The sequence below is a fragment of the Lagenorhynchus albirostris genome, chromosome 5 (genome assembly GCF_949774975.1).
Source record: "Lagenorhynchus albirostris chromosome 5, mLagAlb1.1, whole genome shotgun sequence".
NCBI lineage: Eukaryota > Metazoa > Chordata > Mammalia > Artiodactyla > Delphinidae > Lagenorhynchus > Lagenorhynchus albirostris.
This window is the reverse complement of record NC_083099.1, coordinates 73,789,177-73,809,486: the sequence shown is the minus strand read 5'-3', so window position 1 is coordinate 73,809,486 and position 20,310 is coordinate 73,789,177. Positions and strand designations below refer to the sequence as shown.

Sequence of the window (20,310 nt, the reverse complement as noted above, 5' to 3'; positions counted from 1 at the left end):
AGGACATTTTGAACACTTTTCAAGACAATGAACTTAGAATACATTTGTATAAACTATAGCACTTCAAGTTCTTGGAGTAGAAAGATTGTCACATTGAAACCAAACTGATTAGGTATTATCTCAGTGCCTCTTGCTAAGATTATTACATAATTGCTGTCATCTTATTTTTTGCAATCTAGGATTACTCTGGAGTTGCTCCATTATGATCTATTCCAATTACTAAAATGCCCTCCTTTAAATCTTATCCTGGTGTTCTATTATTTCTAGGGCGTACCCTCCTAGGATCTCTGGGAATTTAGCGATGATGTCTGATGGCCTTAATTTTCTGTAGAAGAAATTTCAGAGGGGTTCTTGGCATCCTGGTAGGTGAGGAATTAGAAAGCTTTGTAGGCACTCGGGACAATGGTGGCTTTAGGTGATTGTTAGCTTCTGTATAGGGTGGCACACACAAACCTTACTCTCTAATCATCAGTTCTGGTCGAAATGGGGACACTTGGGTATACAGGAACTGAACAATTGGCAGGGCTCTCTACACGTACTTGGGAAGGTTCTCCAGTTTTCTTCCATAGATCCTTTATGAGGTTTTACTTCTTCTGGGCATTTGTGCTTAAGCATAATTTCCCACATATATTACTCCATCTTAACAGGATAGGAACTTTCCAAGTTTTTGCCTTAGAGATTTCAAGACATCTTTGTACTAGAATCTATTTACGGAAAACTTCTCTGCTGTATTTCCCCCCCCCCCTTATCTCTTAGCTCCTGCCTGTCTTCTCAAGCCTGCCATTCTAAACTCCGCTGGGATATAAAAACACTTTTCCAGATTCTCCCAGACTCCTTTGCCAGCAAGCTTCCTATTAAGTTCTATTACCTATAAGAGGTACTAGAAGGGAAGGGAAAAAGGGACATTTTTTTTGCTGTTCCTATCAGTGTTGCCCCAGCAGTGGCAGTTGACCCCAGCTTCCAAATGCCTTCAACTCTTCTAGAACCAGACTCACCGGGTCCTTTCAGAGTACCAGCAGTAGCTGGGAGGTGTTTCTTTCTCAAACTTCTGAACACCAAGTCTGCAGGGCCCGCTCTCCAAAATAATCCTGAGCACCTACATTCTAGTAACCAAAACCCTTCCTGTGTTTCCCAGCTTTGAGGGTGGTAGCCACTTCCTGCAGTTATCATCTTTGGGTTATCTGTGTTCCCTTGTTTCAACACCTGTCTAACCAATTTCCTATACTGCATTTCCTCTGTTGAAATACCTATTTTGGTTGCTTTCTTAAGTGGATCCCAAGCAACAGATCCAGTATAATCTACATTTGTCTAGTATAAACTGACAAGGGAGTGGGATTCTAATCCTGCAGTAAAAAACAGAGACACCCAAACTTTTTATGGGTCTTAAGAAATGAAGAGGAATGATACAAAAGATGGGCAAACTCAATTTATGATCTCCAATTGAGAGAAAACCTTCTGGATTCAACTAGTTTCATGGGTAGAGCCTAACTGCAGCAGCCTGGGACCACAAAAGCCAAGTTGAAGAGAAACGTAAAGTGAAATGTAAAGTAAGAGAACGGTCCCCTAAGTTGAACTCAGGGTCCATGTTGCTCCAAGTCCTGCCAAAACAAGGAAATATATATTGGGGAGAACAAAACTGACTCAAAACTTGAAGTCATGGTTGTTTATTAAGATCTTTACACAGGAATTAAGATATGGGCAAACATACAGTAGTGGCCCAACTCCCCATTTCAAAGTCTGTAGTGATTTACAAACCTTTATCCATACCAAATGTGTAGAACTTGTATAGGAATTTGAGGAAGCCACAAAATATTTCTGAGAAATGGTTTCTTCTGAGGCCAAAGTCTCTTGCAATCTGGGAACTGTGACACAGGGGAACTTATGGGCAGGGGTCTCTTGTGACATGGAGCTGTAGATACATCTGGTAGGGGAGAGGTGAGTAGTCTTCATGAGTAGACAAAAGGTAACTTGCAATTTACTGGATGCCACACGTGGGTACTTACGGTACACAAAGTCACTGGATAAAGTGAAACTCTCCCAAAAGTGGGAGTGATGGAGTAGTGGGGCTGAAGGATAGCCAGGAGAAAGTCACTATCACTTATTAAGGTTCTTTTTTGAGTCAGGGCCTGTGCCAGGTGCTCTATTACTTCCCTTAACTCTTTTTTTTTTTTTAAATTAATTAATTAATTAATTAGGCTGTGTCGGGTCTTACTTGCGGCACGCAGGATCTTTCTTGCAGCATGCGGGATCTTTTCATTGAGGCACATGGGCTTACTTGCCCCGCGGCATGTGTGACAGTTCCCCGACCAGGGATCGAACCCGTGTGCCCTGCATTGGAAGGCGGATTCTTAACCACTGAACCACCAGGGAAGTCCCACTACCCTTAACTCTTGATAGCAACTCTTGGTTACACTGATTCCCATTTACAGATTAAGAAAGTGAGATTAACAGGTAGAGACCAAGTTAAGAAGGAAATTATTCTTTCTTCCCTCCTGCACGACATGCCCTTGTTTTGGTGGTCCAAAACTCATGCACAAATTACTAGTCCCATCGTTCAATTCCTTATATGTGAACTAAGGAATCGAAGAGCCATTTAAAACCATTCTTAGCTAACAGGCCCTATAAATATCGGCGGCATGCAGATTTGGCCCCTGGGATGCAGTTTGCAGACTTCTGTGCTAGGGCTTTCAATTGAGGCCCTGGTGTGTTCAACAGGCTTCCTTCCCCGGTAGGTCCTGAACTCTGTTCTTGTCTCATCAGCAGTGTGAGCCTGACGACAACTCCTCTCTGCTTTTCAGAGGTTTTCAGCCTTTTAGCCTCTGCTCTGAACAGTTTCAAAACTGCAGTTATCTTGATGGGAAAACCGACCTTGTGTTTGATGACCCTCAAGTCTCCAATACTGTCACTCTAGCTTCATGAGATGGCCCAGAGCTCTGCCGGTTTCTCTGTTCACCAGCAGCAGCCCTGATTCTCATCCTGCATTCAGAATAGGCACATGCTACAAACAAAAAAGTGGTTGCAAACATCAGTTTACCTCTCAAATCTCCCCTCTCTAGAATCTTAGCCCCTAAGTTCGTCCTCATTGTTTCAGTAGCTTTCTGATGCTTTTAAGTAAAGCATTTTAATTTTTAAATGTAAAAATTTTACATTTTTATCTGGCTTTTCTCATTGTTCTCAGCAGGACTGCAGGTCTGCAGCATTGCTACCTGAAAAGCATAAGCTTTGCTTTCAAATAATTTAAAAATAGTATATTAAAGCTAAATATATTCAAATTCATTCACAACACTATTTCCAAAAATTGCGTTATTTTTTTTTTTGCACTGAAAAACCTTCCTATGATTCTTAGAATTTAAAGGCAAAAAAGCACTGTCTAGAGTGGTATAGGTTGAGATGTCTAAGTATCCTTAATCTTGTAATATTTTAAGAACATTTAAATTTTGAGATGATATATTCAATATGATTGAAAATTTTAAAAGTATAAAAGAACATACAGAGAAAAGTCATTCTTCCACTCCTGTCTCCCAGCCACCCAGTTTCTCTCCCTGCTGGCAACACTGTTTATCTCTTAAATATATATTTCTCTTCTTTGGATACATGGTTGCACACTATGTACACTACTCTACATCTTGTATTTTTTGTTTAACTCTATATCTTATAGTTCTTTTTGTATCAGTAAAGTGGGTTTTTTGCTTAATTGCTGTATAGTATTCTATTTTACCATCATTTATTTAGTGTTTCTTGATATGATTAAGGTTGTTTCTAAGCTTATTACAAACAATGCCAAACAAAAATGTTTTATGCATGCCATTCTACATATATGTGAAAACAGCTTTAAGAAATTCCTAGAGGTAGATTGCCAAGGTTACCTCTCTAGGGCTTTAAAAGTTTCTATACATACCAAGCAACATATAAGAGTGCCTATTTACCCACATGCTTGCCGAGACTGGGGAAAAAAAAAAACCCCAAAACAAAACACCTTTACTAATCTGAAGGGTGGAAAAATGTATGAGTATTAGTATAAGTGATATTATGCATCTTTTCACACATTTAAGAGCCACTTATATTTCCTTTCCTGGGAACTATGTTTCTTGGGGAAATAAACTTCTAATTTTCCTTTTGGGTTGTTGGTCTTTTTCTAAAAGTATTGGCAGACACTTTATATAAAGGAAATAAGCTCTTTGTGATGAGTTGTATCTATTTCTTCGCAAGTTTGCCATGTCTTCCAATTTTCCTTTATGGTAGTTTTTGTTATGCAGAACTTTTTATTTTCATGTGTTAATTTTTATTTTTAACTGTGAAAAACACATAGTCCATTTCAATTTTTAACAATTATTTTAATTTTCAGATTCTCAACCTCTGCATAGTTTTAGCACTCCCTGAGAAATTAAACACACTCATATCCCTTCCATAAAAATGGAAGGAAAGTATCAGTAAATTCTAATGAACTGACACAAAACATTTACTAGTTTCTCACAAAAATGCATACGTGGTAGTATCAGAAGGACTAATTGAGAAATTATCTTATGGGCTTCCCTGGTGGCACAGTGGTTGAGAGTCCGCCTGCCGATGCAGGGGACGTGGGTTTGTGCCCCGGTCCGGGAGGATCCCACATGTCGCGGAGCGGCTGGGCCTGTGAGCCATGGTCGCTGAGCCTGCGCGTCCGGAGCCTGTGCTCCGCAACGGGAGAGGCTACAACATTGAGAGGCCCGCATACCGCAAAAAAAAAAAATTATCTTAAAACCAACTTTAGTCAGGAAGACTTCTTCACAGACAAATGAGTGGCTATATATGTAAATCCTAAATACATTACACTATTTTCCCCCCTTTTTGGTCATGGACTATTCCAGGAAGATTTAATTATATAACTTTTAATTTGCAGAGTCACTAAAATGTAAAGCAAAATTGGTCTTAAAAAATATTGGTTTGATGAAAAGATATATTTTAGACAAATTTGGTTAGTTTCTAACTACATTTCAGCACAATCATTACTCAGGGGACAATCACTTTTGAGAAAAGGCAAACTAAAATTTAAATCAGCATCAGAATTCTACCCATAATTACCCAATCAATATTGAAGTAGATGCCATCAAGTATGCAAAGATTACAGAATTTCAGTTACAAAATTTGGAGGAAAAAAATCTTAATTATGTATAAAAACACTGACAAATTTAAGCTAGAATTATTAGCTCTAGGACAGTTCACTGCATTATTACCTTAAAAGGATGGCTAACTAGATATCAGCAGCAATGCTGTTAAAACAGTTGTTTGCTCAAAGTTGTTCCTATTAATGAAACAAAAGATTAATAGTCTCCAAGTTAAATTTCACAAAATGAAATCGCAGCCTTCTGATTTAACTTTCAGGGGCAAGACAGAGCAAAACCCAAATATCATACTTTCTATTTTTGTCCATAAACACAAATAAAAGTCAGTATCAATACAAAGGTTAACATAAGGAAATAAAAACATGATTAGTCAGGTTCTACATACTGCGACATAACTCTCCTACAGTAAATTCCCCCCCCTCCACTTTTTTGGAATAGCAGATTAGATAGTATGGTATGAAAAGCTGTTAAAACCCAAATGTTTTCTGTGCCATCTAGCAAAGAAAGCACGAGGAAGAATACTTTGCCAAACTACACCTGCTACTCCAGCCTGGACCCAGTTGTCTGATCATCCACTCAGTTTCAAGGCCTCCAAATTGTCAATCTACCCCACTCAGCCTCATCCCAAGCTTAGCTACTTTTGCATCAAGAGTCTAGTTTCCTTTCTGTCAACTAAGTCCTAATTTTCCAGAAAACTCTGATTTTTCTGCTTTCACGTTGATCCTAACCCATTTTAAGTCAAAAAAAAAAATGCTGTAATACTTAAAGTAATTGAAGTGGACATGGAAATTAGATTACTTTAGTGTTATGAAAGATGGACTTCAAGTGCTCTGCAAATATATGGGAAAGTTGCAAGAAAACTTAGATTCTAAACCCTGCCTGGATTCCTTAGCTACTTGGTAGATTATAATGTTGCTTTGATTACTAGTCAGTACAAAAAGGTGCGTGAAGGCCACAAAACATGCATATGGGGGGAAATGCATGGAAATGAAGATTTCTTGGGAGTTGGCCAAGGCATTTTTATATCCATAAGGACTGTCAACTTAAATTTAGTACACCAGTGATTAAAAAAGGAAAGGAGTGGGACTCTTGCTTACAACCGAGTTTGGCAGAAACACATTTGTATATTCCTCCCCTGTAATCACACCGTCCTTTAATTAAGGACAGTGAGTATGCCCACGGAGCAGAATTAATGAAAAATTTAAAAAGAATCTATGATAGAGAGCTTCACTAGATTATACAACACTTCCCTTACCCAAGCACTACTTTGTGTATCTCTGAAACATCTGAAAAATACTTTTCTGTGACTTACTAGGCTGTAGGGAATGAGGAGTTTTAGATACATTACAATTATCTCTAGTAGAATTTGTTATCTTTCTTCCATTAACTGAACGTTTCAACTGGATCTTAAAAGAAGGTTGCCAATTTTCATTTTTTGAGCCTCTCCTAGGTTTTGGATGCTCTAGATTAGTCTGTCTTTTGAAGTTTCTATCTTTGGAATTCTTCCTTTGTTCCTTTAGTAAGCTGTCTGGAGGTGAGGATGTAGCACGTAACTGATATTCATCTGGGGATCCTTTTTGCCGGTTTGGCCTCATCTGTTCTTGATCCACCTCTTTCTGAAGCTGTAGTGCTAATAACCTGTCCTGTTCTTCTTGTTTATGTCTCTCAAAAAGTAGACATTCCAAATCTATCAGTTTTTGGGTAAAGTTGATTTCTGTTTCTTCTTGGTCTGAGGAAGCTTTGGGGAACATTTTTCTTCTTTTTGCAGAAAAGCATGGATCCCTGACTGCTTCAGACAAAGATTCCTGGTTTTTTCTTTTGGAGATATCTTTACTGATCAGTAGGTGAGACTCTTCATTTTCTGTCTCAACTGTGTTATTTCTAATTACCTGTGTCATATCTGATACAGTGCACCGACTCTCTGTTTTGCCACAAGGCTTAACTGCAGCTTCTCCAGAGTAGGGAACTCTGGCTTCAGGTCCCTCATGATTTATGACACACAACTCTTTTTCATGATTGCTTGGTCTTGTTTTGACTTTTCCTTCAAGGCACCATTCTTTACCACTGGCACATAACTGAGGCATAGGTGACTCCACTGAAGATTGTGCACCTTGTTCATGAACTTCAAGGCATATCTGAGGAGAAAGTGTTGGCATATCTTCCTCAATTTCTGTGTCTTGCCATGTAGGGCTCTTCACATCACTGCTGTCAGTTTCCTGTAGAGAACAGAAAAACACTGAGTGAACCAGGGGAAAACATCAAGTCGTAATACATAAGTCTAATTACACTGAAACCAAAGCTGAGTTGTCACTATAAGGTAATTATTATTATTACTAATAAGATATATTAATTCTTAATAGTATTTTTATTCTGTGTGCCAACTTAGATTAAGGTATTTCTTCATTTTCACTCCCATGAAGACCTACAGTTTAAAATCCACAAACTAGTTCTATATATGGCCAGGAGCTGGCACCATGACTTGATTTCTCATCTTACAAACTTCCTCTAGCCCAGGGATTTTTAATCCCTTTTTGTGTCACAAACCCTCCTCCTTTTGGCATTTTTGTGAAGCTTACAGACCTCTTTGAGAATAATATTTTTAAACATAACAATAAATACATAGGGGGACTTCCCTGGTGGCTCAGTGGTTAAGAATCTGCCTACCAATGCAGGGGACATGGGTTTGAGCCCTGATCTGGGAAGATCCCACATGCCGCGAAACAACTAAGCCTGTGCGCCACAACTACTAAAGCCTACGCGCCTAGAGTCCGTGCTCTGCAACAAGAGAAGCCACTGCAATGAGAAGCTCACATACCGCAACAGAGAGGAGCCCTCACTGGTTGCAACTAGAGAAAGTCCGCGTGCAGCAACAAAGACCCAACACAGCCAAAAATAAATACATACATACGGAACAATTTATATTGCAACACAATTATTAAAATCTTACAATTTATGATGTAATAATGCATATCTATTAATACATTAAATAATAAGATCTAGTGGCAAGTCTAATAATTTGTAACACTGAAGGAGGGATGAGTATAAACGATATTTCAAGAGATCTGCAACAAATGTAATGTGATTAAAAACCAGTGTTATCTATTGGTGACAAAGTCACAGGTACTGTTAACAGTATTATGGTTTACTGGTTTGCTGCCTACATTCGTAACTAAAGGAAATGCCAAAATGAGAGGTCAGGTGGAAGTAAAGATAAACTTTTCCTTATATCTAGGTTCATATGTACTCTGTGGATTCTACCCACAGACCTTAGGTTAAGAACCCTTGCTTTAGCCAGTATAATTCTTCTCACTTACAGGTCTTGGGTAAGTTAAGACCTAGGATTAGTTTTGACCATGAGAAAGCCTTAAGAAGAAAGGTTTCGGTACTTCCCTGGTGGCGCAGTGGTTAAGACTGCACGCTCCCAATGCAGGAGGCCCGGGTTCGATTCCTGGTCAGGGAACTAGATCCCACATGCATGCTGCAACTAAGGAGCCAGCGAGCCGCAACTAAGGCATGCTGCAACTAAGACCTAGTGCAACCAACCAACCAACCAACCAAATAAATGAAATAAATAAAAAAGAAAGGCTTCAATGAGAACTTGCTTCAAAACAAAAATTCCTCCTTGTTTGTGATCTTAAATCTGTTCTTTTACCTACTTTGCTTTGCATTTATCATTCCTCATAAGATTTTTTATGAACCAATGTAGTTTGGATTGGACAAATTCTAGGTTGCTTACCTAGTTTTGCTGTGAATATTAACACCAGGATAGGAAAAAAAAATCCCAGCCTACAATGCCTCTCCCATCAATCCTTAGTTCCAGCATAAGCCAGACCATCTGGACTTGAATTCTCCCTCTAATACCTCTACTTAAGGGACACTGAGAAATTCTCTTGCCTCTGCATGCCTCAGTTTTCTCAACTATAATTGGGCACAAGAAGGGTACCTTATAGAGTTGGTGGCTGTGATGAAGATTAAAGAAAATAAATACATTATTTGGCACATAAACGTCCATTAAATGTTAGGTGCTATAAAACCACCTAGCTAAACTGAAAAAAGTTTAGGAACCTGTGAGTAAAGGGCTAATAAAACTTCTATGTAGGAAACTGACCTTGGTGTCAGCTGGCTTTTCCTAGTTCTATTTTCCTGGAAGCCTGATACAGGTGAAATGTCACCTGTGTTACTAGGCCACATAGCTTATGGTAAAAATGACCCTTACTGGTGAACTGCATCTGTACTAGGAGAACTAGGAGTGATCTATAAATACCTTGCAGGAAGCCAAAGCTCAGGCCTTCTGTAAGTGACTTACAACTCTTTGACTGGCTGTGTTCCTTCCCAAGACCCCTGGAAGCCACACCCATGAGTTGTTACAGTAAATAATTTACTCTTATGGGGCATGGGACTTCTAAGTCTGGGTGGTTACTACACTCCTCTGCATGGTCTCACTTCCAGGCCATCACTTAGGAGCTCTGCAGTGAGGACTCTTGCTGAACAGATACGCCTGATGTCTGATGCTACCCTACTAGCACGCTTTGTTTACCATTGTGTAATCCTTTAAGTGAAGCTGGTACCAGGGGTAGCCTATTTAGTTTTGTGAGTCTGATGATCTCGGTCAGGGATGTACAAACTACAGCCCATGGACCAAATTCAGCCTGGTGCTTGTTTTTGTACAGTTTTACTGGAACAAAGACAAGCTCATTTGTTTATATATCGTTATGGATGCTTTCAAATGACAACAGCATCATTGAACAGTTGTGACTGAGACCATTTGGGCCACAAAGCCTAAAATATTTACTATCTGGCTCTTTAGAGAAAAGGTCTGCTGACTCCTAGCCTAAGTGAGCCTAAGGTGACTAAGAAAGGTTGTTCCATTTACTATAGTGACTTAAAAAAAGTTAGGAAACTGCAAGTATTAACATTCTATAGCATTAATAAAACTGCCAAGCCAAGAACATCTTTAGCATCCACATACCTTAGACATGGAGTCTTCCCTGTCTTCTTGTACAACTTCAGACTGTGATGCTGACCAAGGCTGAGATTTAGGTGACAAATACCTTAAAAAAAAAAAAAAAAGTTTGCCAAAATTTGAATGCTTTGAAACACAAGTGGCATGTATCCAACATAATAAAGCCAGATTAGCTATTTATGCTGAAGGCTGTCTGGCTTGCTGCTTGGCTGATTTATCAGAAAGTGTAATTCATCTCCCTGTCTCAGGTATTTTGGTCTATTTCTGGAGCAAAACTTAGAAGTCTGAGTATTGATATATTTTAGTGAAAAACAGCAGAAAAGGAAGTAAAAGTCAAATCTAAATTATTCCTTAATTTTCAAAAGAATTTAAACGGGTAGGTACTAGCATCAAAACAACGTAAGACTGTATACAGTCTTCCCCAAAGTAATGGAACTGACATTTCAAGTCAGGAGAAGGAATATGTTAGTTTCTTTTTAATGCCAGTAATTCTACATTTTTTATCTCTATTTGAAAAATGGTCTATGATTAGATTCTTTACCATTTTGGTATAGAGATTTTATTATATACATATTTTATATCAACTATCTACTTAGAGATATAAAAGATTTATCAATGTATCAGCATAAGAGCACATCTCTAAATATCTAAGCATCTTTAATAGGCTGTTTGCCACTAAAAATATTAAGTCTGTAATATAATGGAAAACATAAAAGAAATGGGAATAAAAGGACAGGTTATAAGAGGTTAGGTATATTTTTTAAATATTTTTTTTTGGATTTTGTTAAAAAAATCCAAACACATACAACTCTGCTCAAAAATGGCACAAATGTTGGCTGTCTTCAAGTGGTGGTAACTTTGGGTGATTTTCAAAGAGCAGCTAGCTTTTATAATTAAAGAAAACAATGGAAAAATGTCTGATTGCAAATATGTAAAATCATAAGTTCCATTGTCCAAAGCACCAACGTGTAGCATATAACATTAAAATAAAATCTAGACAAAGATCTCATATAAAGAATAAATATCCCTTATAGACAAAATAGTATCCAAACCGCATATTTAGTTGCATCAACCTAAATATTTACTCTGAGAACTTATGAGAATAAGAACTACCTCTCAGTTGATAAAACAGGAGTCCAGGTTTAGTCTCATTTTAATTGTTTCCCAAAGCTGAAGAATTCCTTCTGCCAATGTTAGATATTAGTAACCAAGTATATTAAAACCAACATAGAATTATTACAGCTTAATAGTTGTTCAGAAATCCATAAGCAGAAAACAAAACAAAGTGTGATCAGATACCCATCTAACATAATTGGTGAAGATTTGTGAACTCTCTGGGATATTGTTTATTTATAATAACCAAGTAATATATGAATACATGTAGGAAATATGTGTCATCATCCCTTTCCATTCCTATTTGCTTCCTCATATGTAACCAATTTTTTAAAAAATTATTTCTATATACTGCATACTATCTTTTTTTAAAGCTATCATATTCTTTTGTGATTTCCTTTTTTCACTTATGTCTTATAGATCTTTATAAAAAACTATATACATAGGCCTACCTCATAAAAACAAATAGTTTACAAGAAAATAGTTACAAAATATATGTAAGGGGTGGTGGTAGTGGTGATGTAATTAATTGGGCGATTGGGATTGACATGTATACACTAATGTGTATAAAATTGATGACTAATACATCATAGTTACAGGGAGGGAGATACTGACTGGGAAAGGACACGAGTGAACCTTTTGGAAACAGTCTGTATCTTAATCTGGAGTGTGGTTTATACATATGTAAAAATTTTCCAGAAGTTACATTTAACATTAATATATATATACTTTAAAAAGTTTTAAAATCTTATATTATCATAAAAACCCGTACACTTATCACTCAGTTTAAGGGGAAAAAAATCACTGATTTTAAAATTCTTTATGGGGCCTTCTCTTTGTGCCCCAGCTGACAGGCTACAACTATCCTAAGATGCTCTTATCTCTTGCTTTTATTTATTTATTTTTCCCTTGGTCTATTTTATTTTTATTGGGGTATAGTTGTTTTATAATGTGTTAGTCTTATGTCTTGCTTTTAAAAATAGTCTTAACACACACTAGTACCCCTAAACACTTTATTGCTTAGTACTGCATGATTTCTGAACTTTACGTATATGGAATCATACTACATGTATCTTTCCACAACTTGACTTCTTCACATGCCTTCCTGAATCAGGCATGTTTTCCTTAGCCAGAATTCATTTTCATTGCTGGAAAGTAACAGTATTCTGGTCTACTGTTGGACATGTGGGTGCTTCTGGCTCTTTACTGTTACTAATAGTACTGCTGGAAACATTCCTGCACATGTCTTCTGGGGTTTTAGTGTCTACACTCCAGTCATAGAGCATCAGCCTTTTACACTCCCACCTATAGTTTAAGTGCTTCTTATCCTCTAGGATACTTAATATTGCCAGAAAGTTTAATTTTCCAATAGGGTGAGTATGAAATGTTACCTCATCATTATTTTGTAGCTGTTTTAATTGAGGTGCAATTGACATATGACATTATATTAGTATCAGGTATACAACATAATAATTCAATATTTGTATACGTGAAATGACCTCACTGTAATTTTTTAAAAATCCTATTGAAGTATAGTTGATTTACAATGTGCTAATGTGTTAATTTCTGCTGTACAGCAAAGTGGTTCAGTTATACAGATATATATATATATTCTTTTCCATCATGGTTTATCACAGGATATTGAATGTAGTTCCCTGTGTTCCAAGTAGGACCTTGTTCACCCATCCTATATATAATAGTTTGCATCTGCTAATCCCAAACTCCCAATCCTTCCCTTCCCCACCCACCCTCCCCCTTGACAACCGCAAGTCTGTTCTCTATGTCTGCCTCACTGTAATTTAAATTGAAATTTCCTTGATTACTAATAAAGTTCAATCTTTTCACATGTTTTGGCCTTCAGCTTTTGTGTTCTGTGATGTCAAAAGTTTTTGCCTCTTTTTCTGTAGTTCTTTTTCTCACAAATAGGTGGGTATTCTTTAATAATAAACTTTTTCCAGTAAATAAGTTGAAATATCTTCTTTTAGAGGGCAGCTTATCTTTTCATTCCCTAAAGGTATTTTGATAAAGACATTTTAAATCTTATTATAGTCTATTTGGTTTGCTCCTTAAAGCATCCCTCTCTACAGATATCCTCCTTTGTTATCTTCCTAAAGATTTATTTTATGTATATATTTACATATTTGCTTGCTTACTTATTTACGCATGCTGTGCTGCACGGCTTGCTGGATCTTAGTTCCCGGACCAGGGATTGAACTCGGCAGTGAAAGTGCTGAGTCCTAACCACGGGACCGCCAGGGAATTCCCTTGTCTTTTTAATAGGTCTTTAGTCTTTAATTTGCCTTAATTTTTATAGATAGTATGAATAGAGGTCCAAGCTAATTTTCCCCACATATTATCCACTGTCCCACAGGCATTTATTGACAAGCACCTCCTTTCCCCACTGACCAGCAACGATGACTACTGTGTTGGTTACCCAAAGTACCCCAAAACTTAGTGGCTTAAACCAACAAACATTATCTCATAGTTTCTGAGGGTCAGGAATTCAAGAGAAGCTTAGCAGGGTAGTTCTTTTTTTTTTTTTTTTTTGCGGTATGCAGGCCTCTCACTGTTGTGGCCTCTCCCGCCGCGGAGCACAGGCTCCGGACTCACAGGCTCAGCGGCCATGGCTCACAGGCCCAGCCGCTCCGCGGCATGTGGGATCTTCCCGGACCAGGGCACAAACCCGTGTCCCCTGCATCGGCAGGCGGACTCTCAACCACTGCGCCACCAGGGAAGCCCCAGCAGGGTAGTTCTGGCTCAGGATTTTCATGAGGGTCCAGTCAAGATGTTGGTCAGTCATCTGGTCAGTAGCCTGACTGAGGCTAGAGGATCACCCTCCAACAAGGCTCACGCACAAAGGCTATTCTGGAGGTCTCACTTCCTTACTGGTTGTTGGCAGAAGGCCCCAGTTCCTTACCATGTGGGACTTTCCATAGGGCTGCTCACAACATGACAGCTAACTTTCCCAGAGCAAATAATCCAAAAGAGAAAAGTCACTTTAGGACTTAGTCTCTGAAGTGTACAATGTCCCCCTCTCTGAAGTGTACAATGTCCCTTCTGGTAATTCTATGTGTATACTTAAGTCCAGCTCACATTCAAGGGGAGGGGAATTAGGCTCAGCCTTTTGAAGGGAGAAATATCAAAGATTTGTGAACATATTTTAAAAACACCAAAGCTAGGGCTTCCCTGGTGGCGCAGTGGTTGAGAGTTCGCCTGCCGATGCAGAGGACACGGGTTCATGCCCCGGTCCAGGAAGATCCCACATGCCGCAGAGCGGCTGGGCCCGTGAGCTATGGCCGCTGGGCCTGCGCGTCCGAAGCCTGTGCTCCGCGGCGGGAGAGGCCACAACAGTGAGAGGCCCGCGTACCGCAAATAAATAAATAAATAAATAAATAAAATAACCATTTTAAAGCGTACATTTAGTACATTTACAAAGTTGTGCAACCATCACTTCTATCTAGTTTGTTGTTTATTTTTAAGAATTCTTTATATATTCCAGAGACTAGACCTTATCTGTTTTTAACTTTGTGTACCTTTAACCCACCAGTTTCTCCAATTTCTACTTTTAAATTCATCAGTTTATTCTTATATTTCTAGTAAAGTTTTATCTTTATATATTTCAAAATATATATTTAGATTCATGAGTTATATCCTTTATGCAGAATAGTATTATATCAATATGAAATATCCCTGCTTTTCTTTTAATGGTTTTTCTCGACTTCTACTTTGCATTATATCAGGCATTAACAATATTGATGTTACACGTCTATTTCTTCTTTTAATAGCAACCACCTCATTTAATGCTGCCCTCTTCCCATCTATCTCCATCTCCCTGTCCCAAATTTCCACCATCTAAAACCCTAAATTTCTATGAATTTTGAAAGGAAGCAAATTACCTGCACATACCCAGCTGAATCAAAAGCCCTTACGTGTTTTTGAAGTTTAGATTGTAGTTGATAAACTTTTTCAACTATGAATTACTATGGAAAAGCTTATATCCTCATAGAGTCATCAACTCTTCCTGCTGCTAAGAGGGGCACTCTGGGGCAACTAAATTCACTCCACTGTTGACTACCTGACTCATGTTTTTTGTACAGTGGGGAAGAAATGTAATATATAAACTGGGAAAAAGAGGGTGGGGTAATGATCTAGATGCCAAACTGTAAACTCCTTCAATGAGGATGACCTTATATGGAACTAGATTCTCACTTGAATCTAAATCAAGAGAAAAAGGAAATGGGAACAACATGGAAATCCTGAGCAATGAAGATAAAAAAGGTTTCACATCCCTCTTCATGCTAGCCAGGAATCTAAGCTATGTGAGCATCTCTCTTATTTTCACTTTACATCAACCTCAGACCATCTGGAGGGTTTTCATGCAGAGCTGATGGGCCAAATTTTGATATAGCAGTAAACTATATTCACTTACTTCTGAATATCTCCAGTGTTCGTTTGTTTGTTCTTACTTTTCTTCTGTGACTTGGTTGTGACTGGATCAGATTTTTCAGAATTCAATGGCGAAGCCAAGATACTTCCCTCACAGAAATTGTTCTTCAACAGCAGAAAAAGCATAAAACAATTTTAAAATAAAATAAGCTATTAATCAATTCAGAATCCACAATAGAATTTTTCAGGAATTATTAAATTCTATATATCCTCTGAATAATACTGACCATGAAAAAAATTAATATAAACAAGATAAAGTTTATCTAAGTTGGTCTAAATTGCATTTTTACTCTATATTATAAACACAAAGAGCATGATGGTACTAACCTCATTAGCTGATAATTTCTGCTAACTTTTCTAATGAATAATTTCATATTTATAACTACCGTAATCTGTAGGGAAAAATTCAGAGCTGTGGCTATACCTGGTGTAAAATTTATTTTACGTTAAATAATTTAATTTGGGGATTTAAGGGCATACCAATAAATATCATCCATATTTACTTGCTATCTCATGGCAGTCTCATAAGTTTCTTACTACACTATTGGAAAAATTAATATACTTGGTGGTGGTAGACATCTGGCCTAGGACGACCAAACTTTTACAAGTAAATGAAAAACTATTTAAAAATATCAGTAGATCTGCTCTTATAAGCCCATGTGAAAACACGAAGAATTAAAACAATAACTCTTGAAAGACAAAGTTGACCCCAGATTTTCCTCTCTGATATATTTTCTCTCCTATCCCATTTGTTATTCTATTGATCTATGTCTTTTTTTTTTTTCTTGGCCACGCTGTGCAGCTTACAGGATCTTAGTCCCCAACCAGGGATTGAACCCAGGGCCACGGCAGTGAAAGTGCCAAGTCCTAACCACTGGACTGCCAGGGAAGTTCCATGGTCTATGTCTTTTATTTAATTTCTCAATTGTGTACTGCTCCAAAGCTATTCCACTTAAATTTTAAAAGGAAATATATTTTTTAAAAGGGCATATAGGGCTTCCCTGGTGGCGCAGTGGTTAAGAGTCCGCCTGCCAATGCAGGGGACACGGGTTCGGGCCCCGGTCCGGGAAGATCCCACATGCCGCGGAGCGGCTGGGCCTGTGAGCTATGGCCGCTGAGCCTGCGCATCCGGAGCCTGTGCTCCGCAATGGGAGAGGCCACAACAGTGAAAGGCCCGCGTACCACCAAAAAAAAAAAAAAAAAAAAAAAAAGGGCATATAATCTAAAACTTGGGTATATTATTATGAATGGCAGGGCTCTCAAAAATGGGGGGAAAAAACCACAACCCAATTCTGGATATACTTCATTTTGGTAAGTATATTTTAAGATATTTGTTGTTTGAAAGCAGAGGAATTGTTTTTAGAGGCTCTCAAACCTGAATGTACATCAGACTTCCCTAGATGCCTCTGGGAGTGGTATTCCCTAAATCCCATCCCCAGAGATTCAGTATTTTAAAAGAACTACAAGTGATTCTGCCAGGTTCTTTCAAATCACTGGGTCCCACTGTATCCTTTGGTCTTACAGTATGTGTTTTATCATCCTTTCTTTAATTCATTGTCCCCTGGGCAGTAATTTAACTACAGCAAGATAACAAAATCCAGGTTTAATATGTTATTTAAGAATTTAGGGACTTCCCTGGTGGTCCAGGGAAGCACAGTTAAGACTGCGCTTGCACTGCAGGGGACACTGGTTTGATTCCTGGTTGGGGAACTAAGATCCTGCAAGCCACACAGCGTGGTCAGGGAAAAAAAAGAAGTTAAAAAAAAATTTAATGTGCTTCAATTTCAAAAAGTGATCTGCATCCATACAATGGAATATTTTGCCACTCTTACAAAAGAATTATACACTATATGTAGTAATATAATAGGAAAAATCTCTAAGAAATAGCGAGTGAAAAAGGTCAGGAGAAAAACAGTGTGATTAACACATCCTTTTTAGGTAAAAAAAAAAAAAAGTTATAAGAAACTGTTAATAGTGCTAACTAACCTTTGGGGAAAAAGACTGATGTAATGGAATAGGAATAGGAGTGGAGAAGTGGGGGGGGGGGGCGGGCGGGGAATGGAGCTTTCATTTTCCACTGAATAGCTTTCCTGCATAACTGAATTTACTAACAACATACAAAAATGTTTTTTTAAAGCATACTTGGATTAGAGCAAATATATAACAGTATGCCAAAAAAGTTTTGCTTTAAGTAGAGCAAATATGTCAGGAATAGTTTTTAGTTATGGTGAATGCTTCCTTTTTTAGATTGTTCAAACTCACATAGTCAAAGCAATAGTAATGTAAATACTTCAAAGTTCTTTCTTAAAACTTACAATATTAAGGCTTAGCTTTCTTGCCAGCTCTTCATCGCTTTTCAGTTGTTCTTCCATCTCTCTTTGCCTTTTTTCTGCCTGTCTCTTTTCCTCTTCTTCTTCCTCTGCCAGTAATCTCTGTATGTATTCTTCACTGGCTTTGTTTTCTTCTTCCTCATTGGCTCGTCGCTCTGCCTCCACCTTAAAAATGATTAATAAAGAACAATCCTTCTCTGAACTTTTTAGTATACTTGCAATATTTCTTTCTTTTTTTAAAGATTTAATTTTATTTATTTTTGGCTGTGTTGGGTCTTCGTTGCTGTGTGCGGGCTTTCTCTAGTTGTGGCGAGGGGGGGCTACTCTTTGTCATGGTGTGCAGGCTTCTCCTGTTGTGGAGCACGCGTTCTAGGCATGTGGCCTCAGTAGTTGTGGCTCGCGGGCTCTAGAGCGCAGGCTCAGTAGTTGTGGCGCACAGGCTTTGTTGCTCCACAGGATGTGGGATCTTCCCAGACTAGGGATCGAACCTGCGTCCCCTGCATTGGCAGGTGGATTCTTTCCCTCTCAAACACCCGGGAAGTCCCAATATTTCTTAATAAGAATAGAAAAATTAAAAAAAAAAGAACAAATTGGCAGGAATTAAAATTTCTCAAATGAAGTACAAATCTGGAGAGGCAAATTCCTGTAGAATAGTTCAGGAAGTCTCCTTCAGGAAGCCTTCCCCAGTCAGTCCAATGAAACCTTGATCAAAGTCTCATCCTTCCACATTTCGGTCCTTATCACATTTTCCATTACACTGTCACACATTTCTGGAAGTCTTTCTAGGTGATACTTTTCCTCAGTTAACAGAAGGCCATGTTCTGACTAATTTTGGCATAGGTTTCTGAACTAAACCCTAGCAAGGGAATGGAAATGATAAAAACTGACTTAAACCAAACAGTGTCCTTCCCTGAAGTTGGGATGAATCCCCAAACACGGTGGGCAGGGGTGAATAGTTGCTGAAGAAACAACCACAATGGTCATTATATGATTTACAGATGAGGAAAGACACAGAAAAGCTTTCCTAGATCAGAAAGTGATCTAACTTTCTTTTCTTAGCTCAGTAACTGGCAGCGGGGAGACTCAAACTCAGCATCTAGGACCTAAGGCCATGCTTGTGGGCATCTGAACTATACTTCCTGAAAGAAATAATGTAACAACTACTTTAGACATCTAAAGAATTTGACTCAAGAATAAGTCCTTGACCCAATTCAAGTGAAGGTGACATGAGTAAAGGTTTGTTAAGGAACTTTTAAGTCTTCTTGCTCTTAAAGGAAAGCCACTGGAAGAGACAGCTGGTTCTTCCTCTGCATACTGTTGTATATGTACCTGAGGTTCAGAAATGTGCAGCTACCTTGTTATTAGCCTGAGGATAAAGCCAGCTGACAGAAATTAGCAAAGAAATGGAACTAGAGCTCTGGATGAAACCGACCCTGAAGCCCCTATTAACCTCTGGAATTCCAGTGAATTACAATTTTCTGTCACCTGTACTCAAAAGCATCCTGAAAAAACCTGTTCTCACTATACTGTTGTAAAGATTAAATTACTCCTTACTTAAGGAACTTCCCTGGTGGTGCAATGGTTAGGAATCCGCCTGCCAATGCAGGGGACACGGGTTCGATCCCTGGTCTGGGAAGATGCCACATGCCACAGAGCAACTAAGCCCGTGTGCCACAACTACAGAGCCTGCGCTCTAGAGCCCGCATGCCCTAGAGCCCGAGCACTGCAACTACTGAAGCCTGCACGCCTAGAGCCCATGCTCCACCACAAGAGAAGCCTGAAAACCACGAGGAAGAGTAGCTTCTGCTCGCCACAACTAGAGAAAGCACGTGCGTAGCAAAGAAGACCCGACGCAGCCAAAAAATAAATAAATAAAACCCTTACTTAAGAACATCGTCTAGACAATATGCTGACAATTAACTATCATAATTATTTACTAGTTCTTCTAGAGCTCTCATGGTCTAATACAGTAGCCACTAGCTACATGTGGCTACTGAGTAGTTGAAATGTGACTAGTCCAAATTGAGATGTATTATAAGTACAAAATACACAATTGCACACTAAATAAGAATAAAAGTCAATACTTTCTATACTGATTACATAATAAAATATTTTAGATATACGGGATTAAATAAAATATACATAAAAATTAATTTCATCATTTTTTAAAATACTTTTTAAAAATATTTATTTATTTTGGGCTGCGTTGGGTCTTCGTTGTTGCACGTGGACCTTCTCTAGTTGTGGTGAGCGGGAGCTACTCTTCGTTGCGGTGCGTGGGCTTCTCGTTGTGGTGGCTTCTCTTGTGGCGGAACATGAGCTCTAGGGTGCATGGGTTTCAGTAGCTGCGGCACAT

At 38.5% G+C, this 20,310-nt stretch overlaps 1 protein-coding gene across 6 annotated transcripts in view; it reads right to left on the bottom strand.

Moving 5' to 3' along the window:
* Nucleotides 1-1,648: 1,648 nt before the first annotated feature.
* The window catches only part of RNF168 (ring finger protein 168), a 42,654-nt gene continuing 23,992 nt past the window's right edge, over nt 1,649-20,310 (bottom strand). For 3 of the 6 annotated variants that reach the window (XM_060150378.1, XM_060150376.1, XM_060150377.1), the window contains exons 4-7: nt 17,940-18,119; nt 15,608-15,729; nt 10,072-10,153; nt 1,649-7,318 (exon numbers count right to left, since the gene is read on the bottom strand). In XM_060150378.1, the coding sequence (XP_060006361.1) occupies nt 6,365-7,318; nt 10,072-10,153; nt 15,608-15,729; nt 17,940-18,119 (1,338 nt within the window). In that variant the 3' untranslated portion in view covers nt 1,649-6,364. The remainder of the gene's footprint in view (nt 7,319-10,071; nt 10,154-15,607; nt 15,730-17,939; nt 18,120-20,310) is intronic. The other 3 variants (XR_009540736.1, XM_060150379.1, XR_009540735.1) reach the window with 3 other exon arrangements.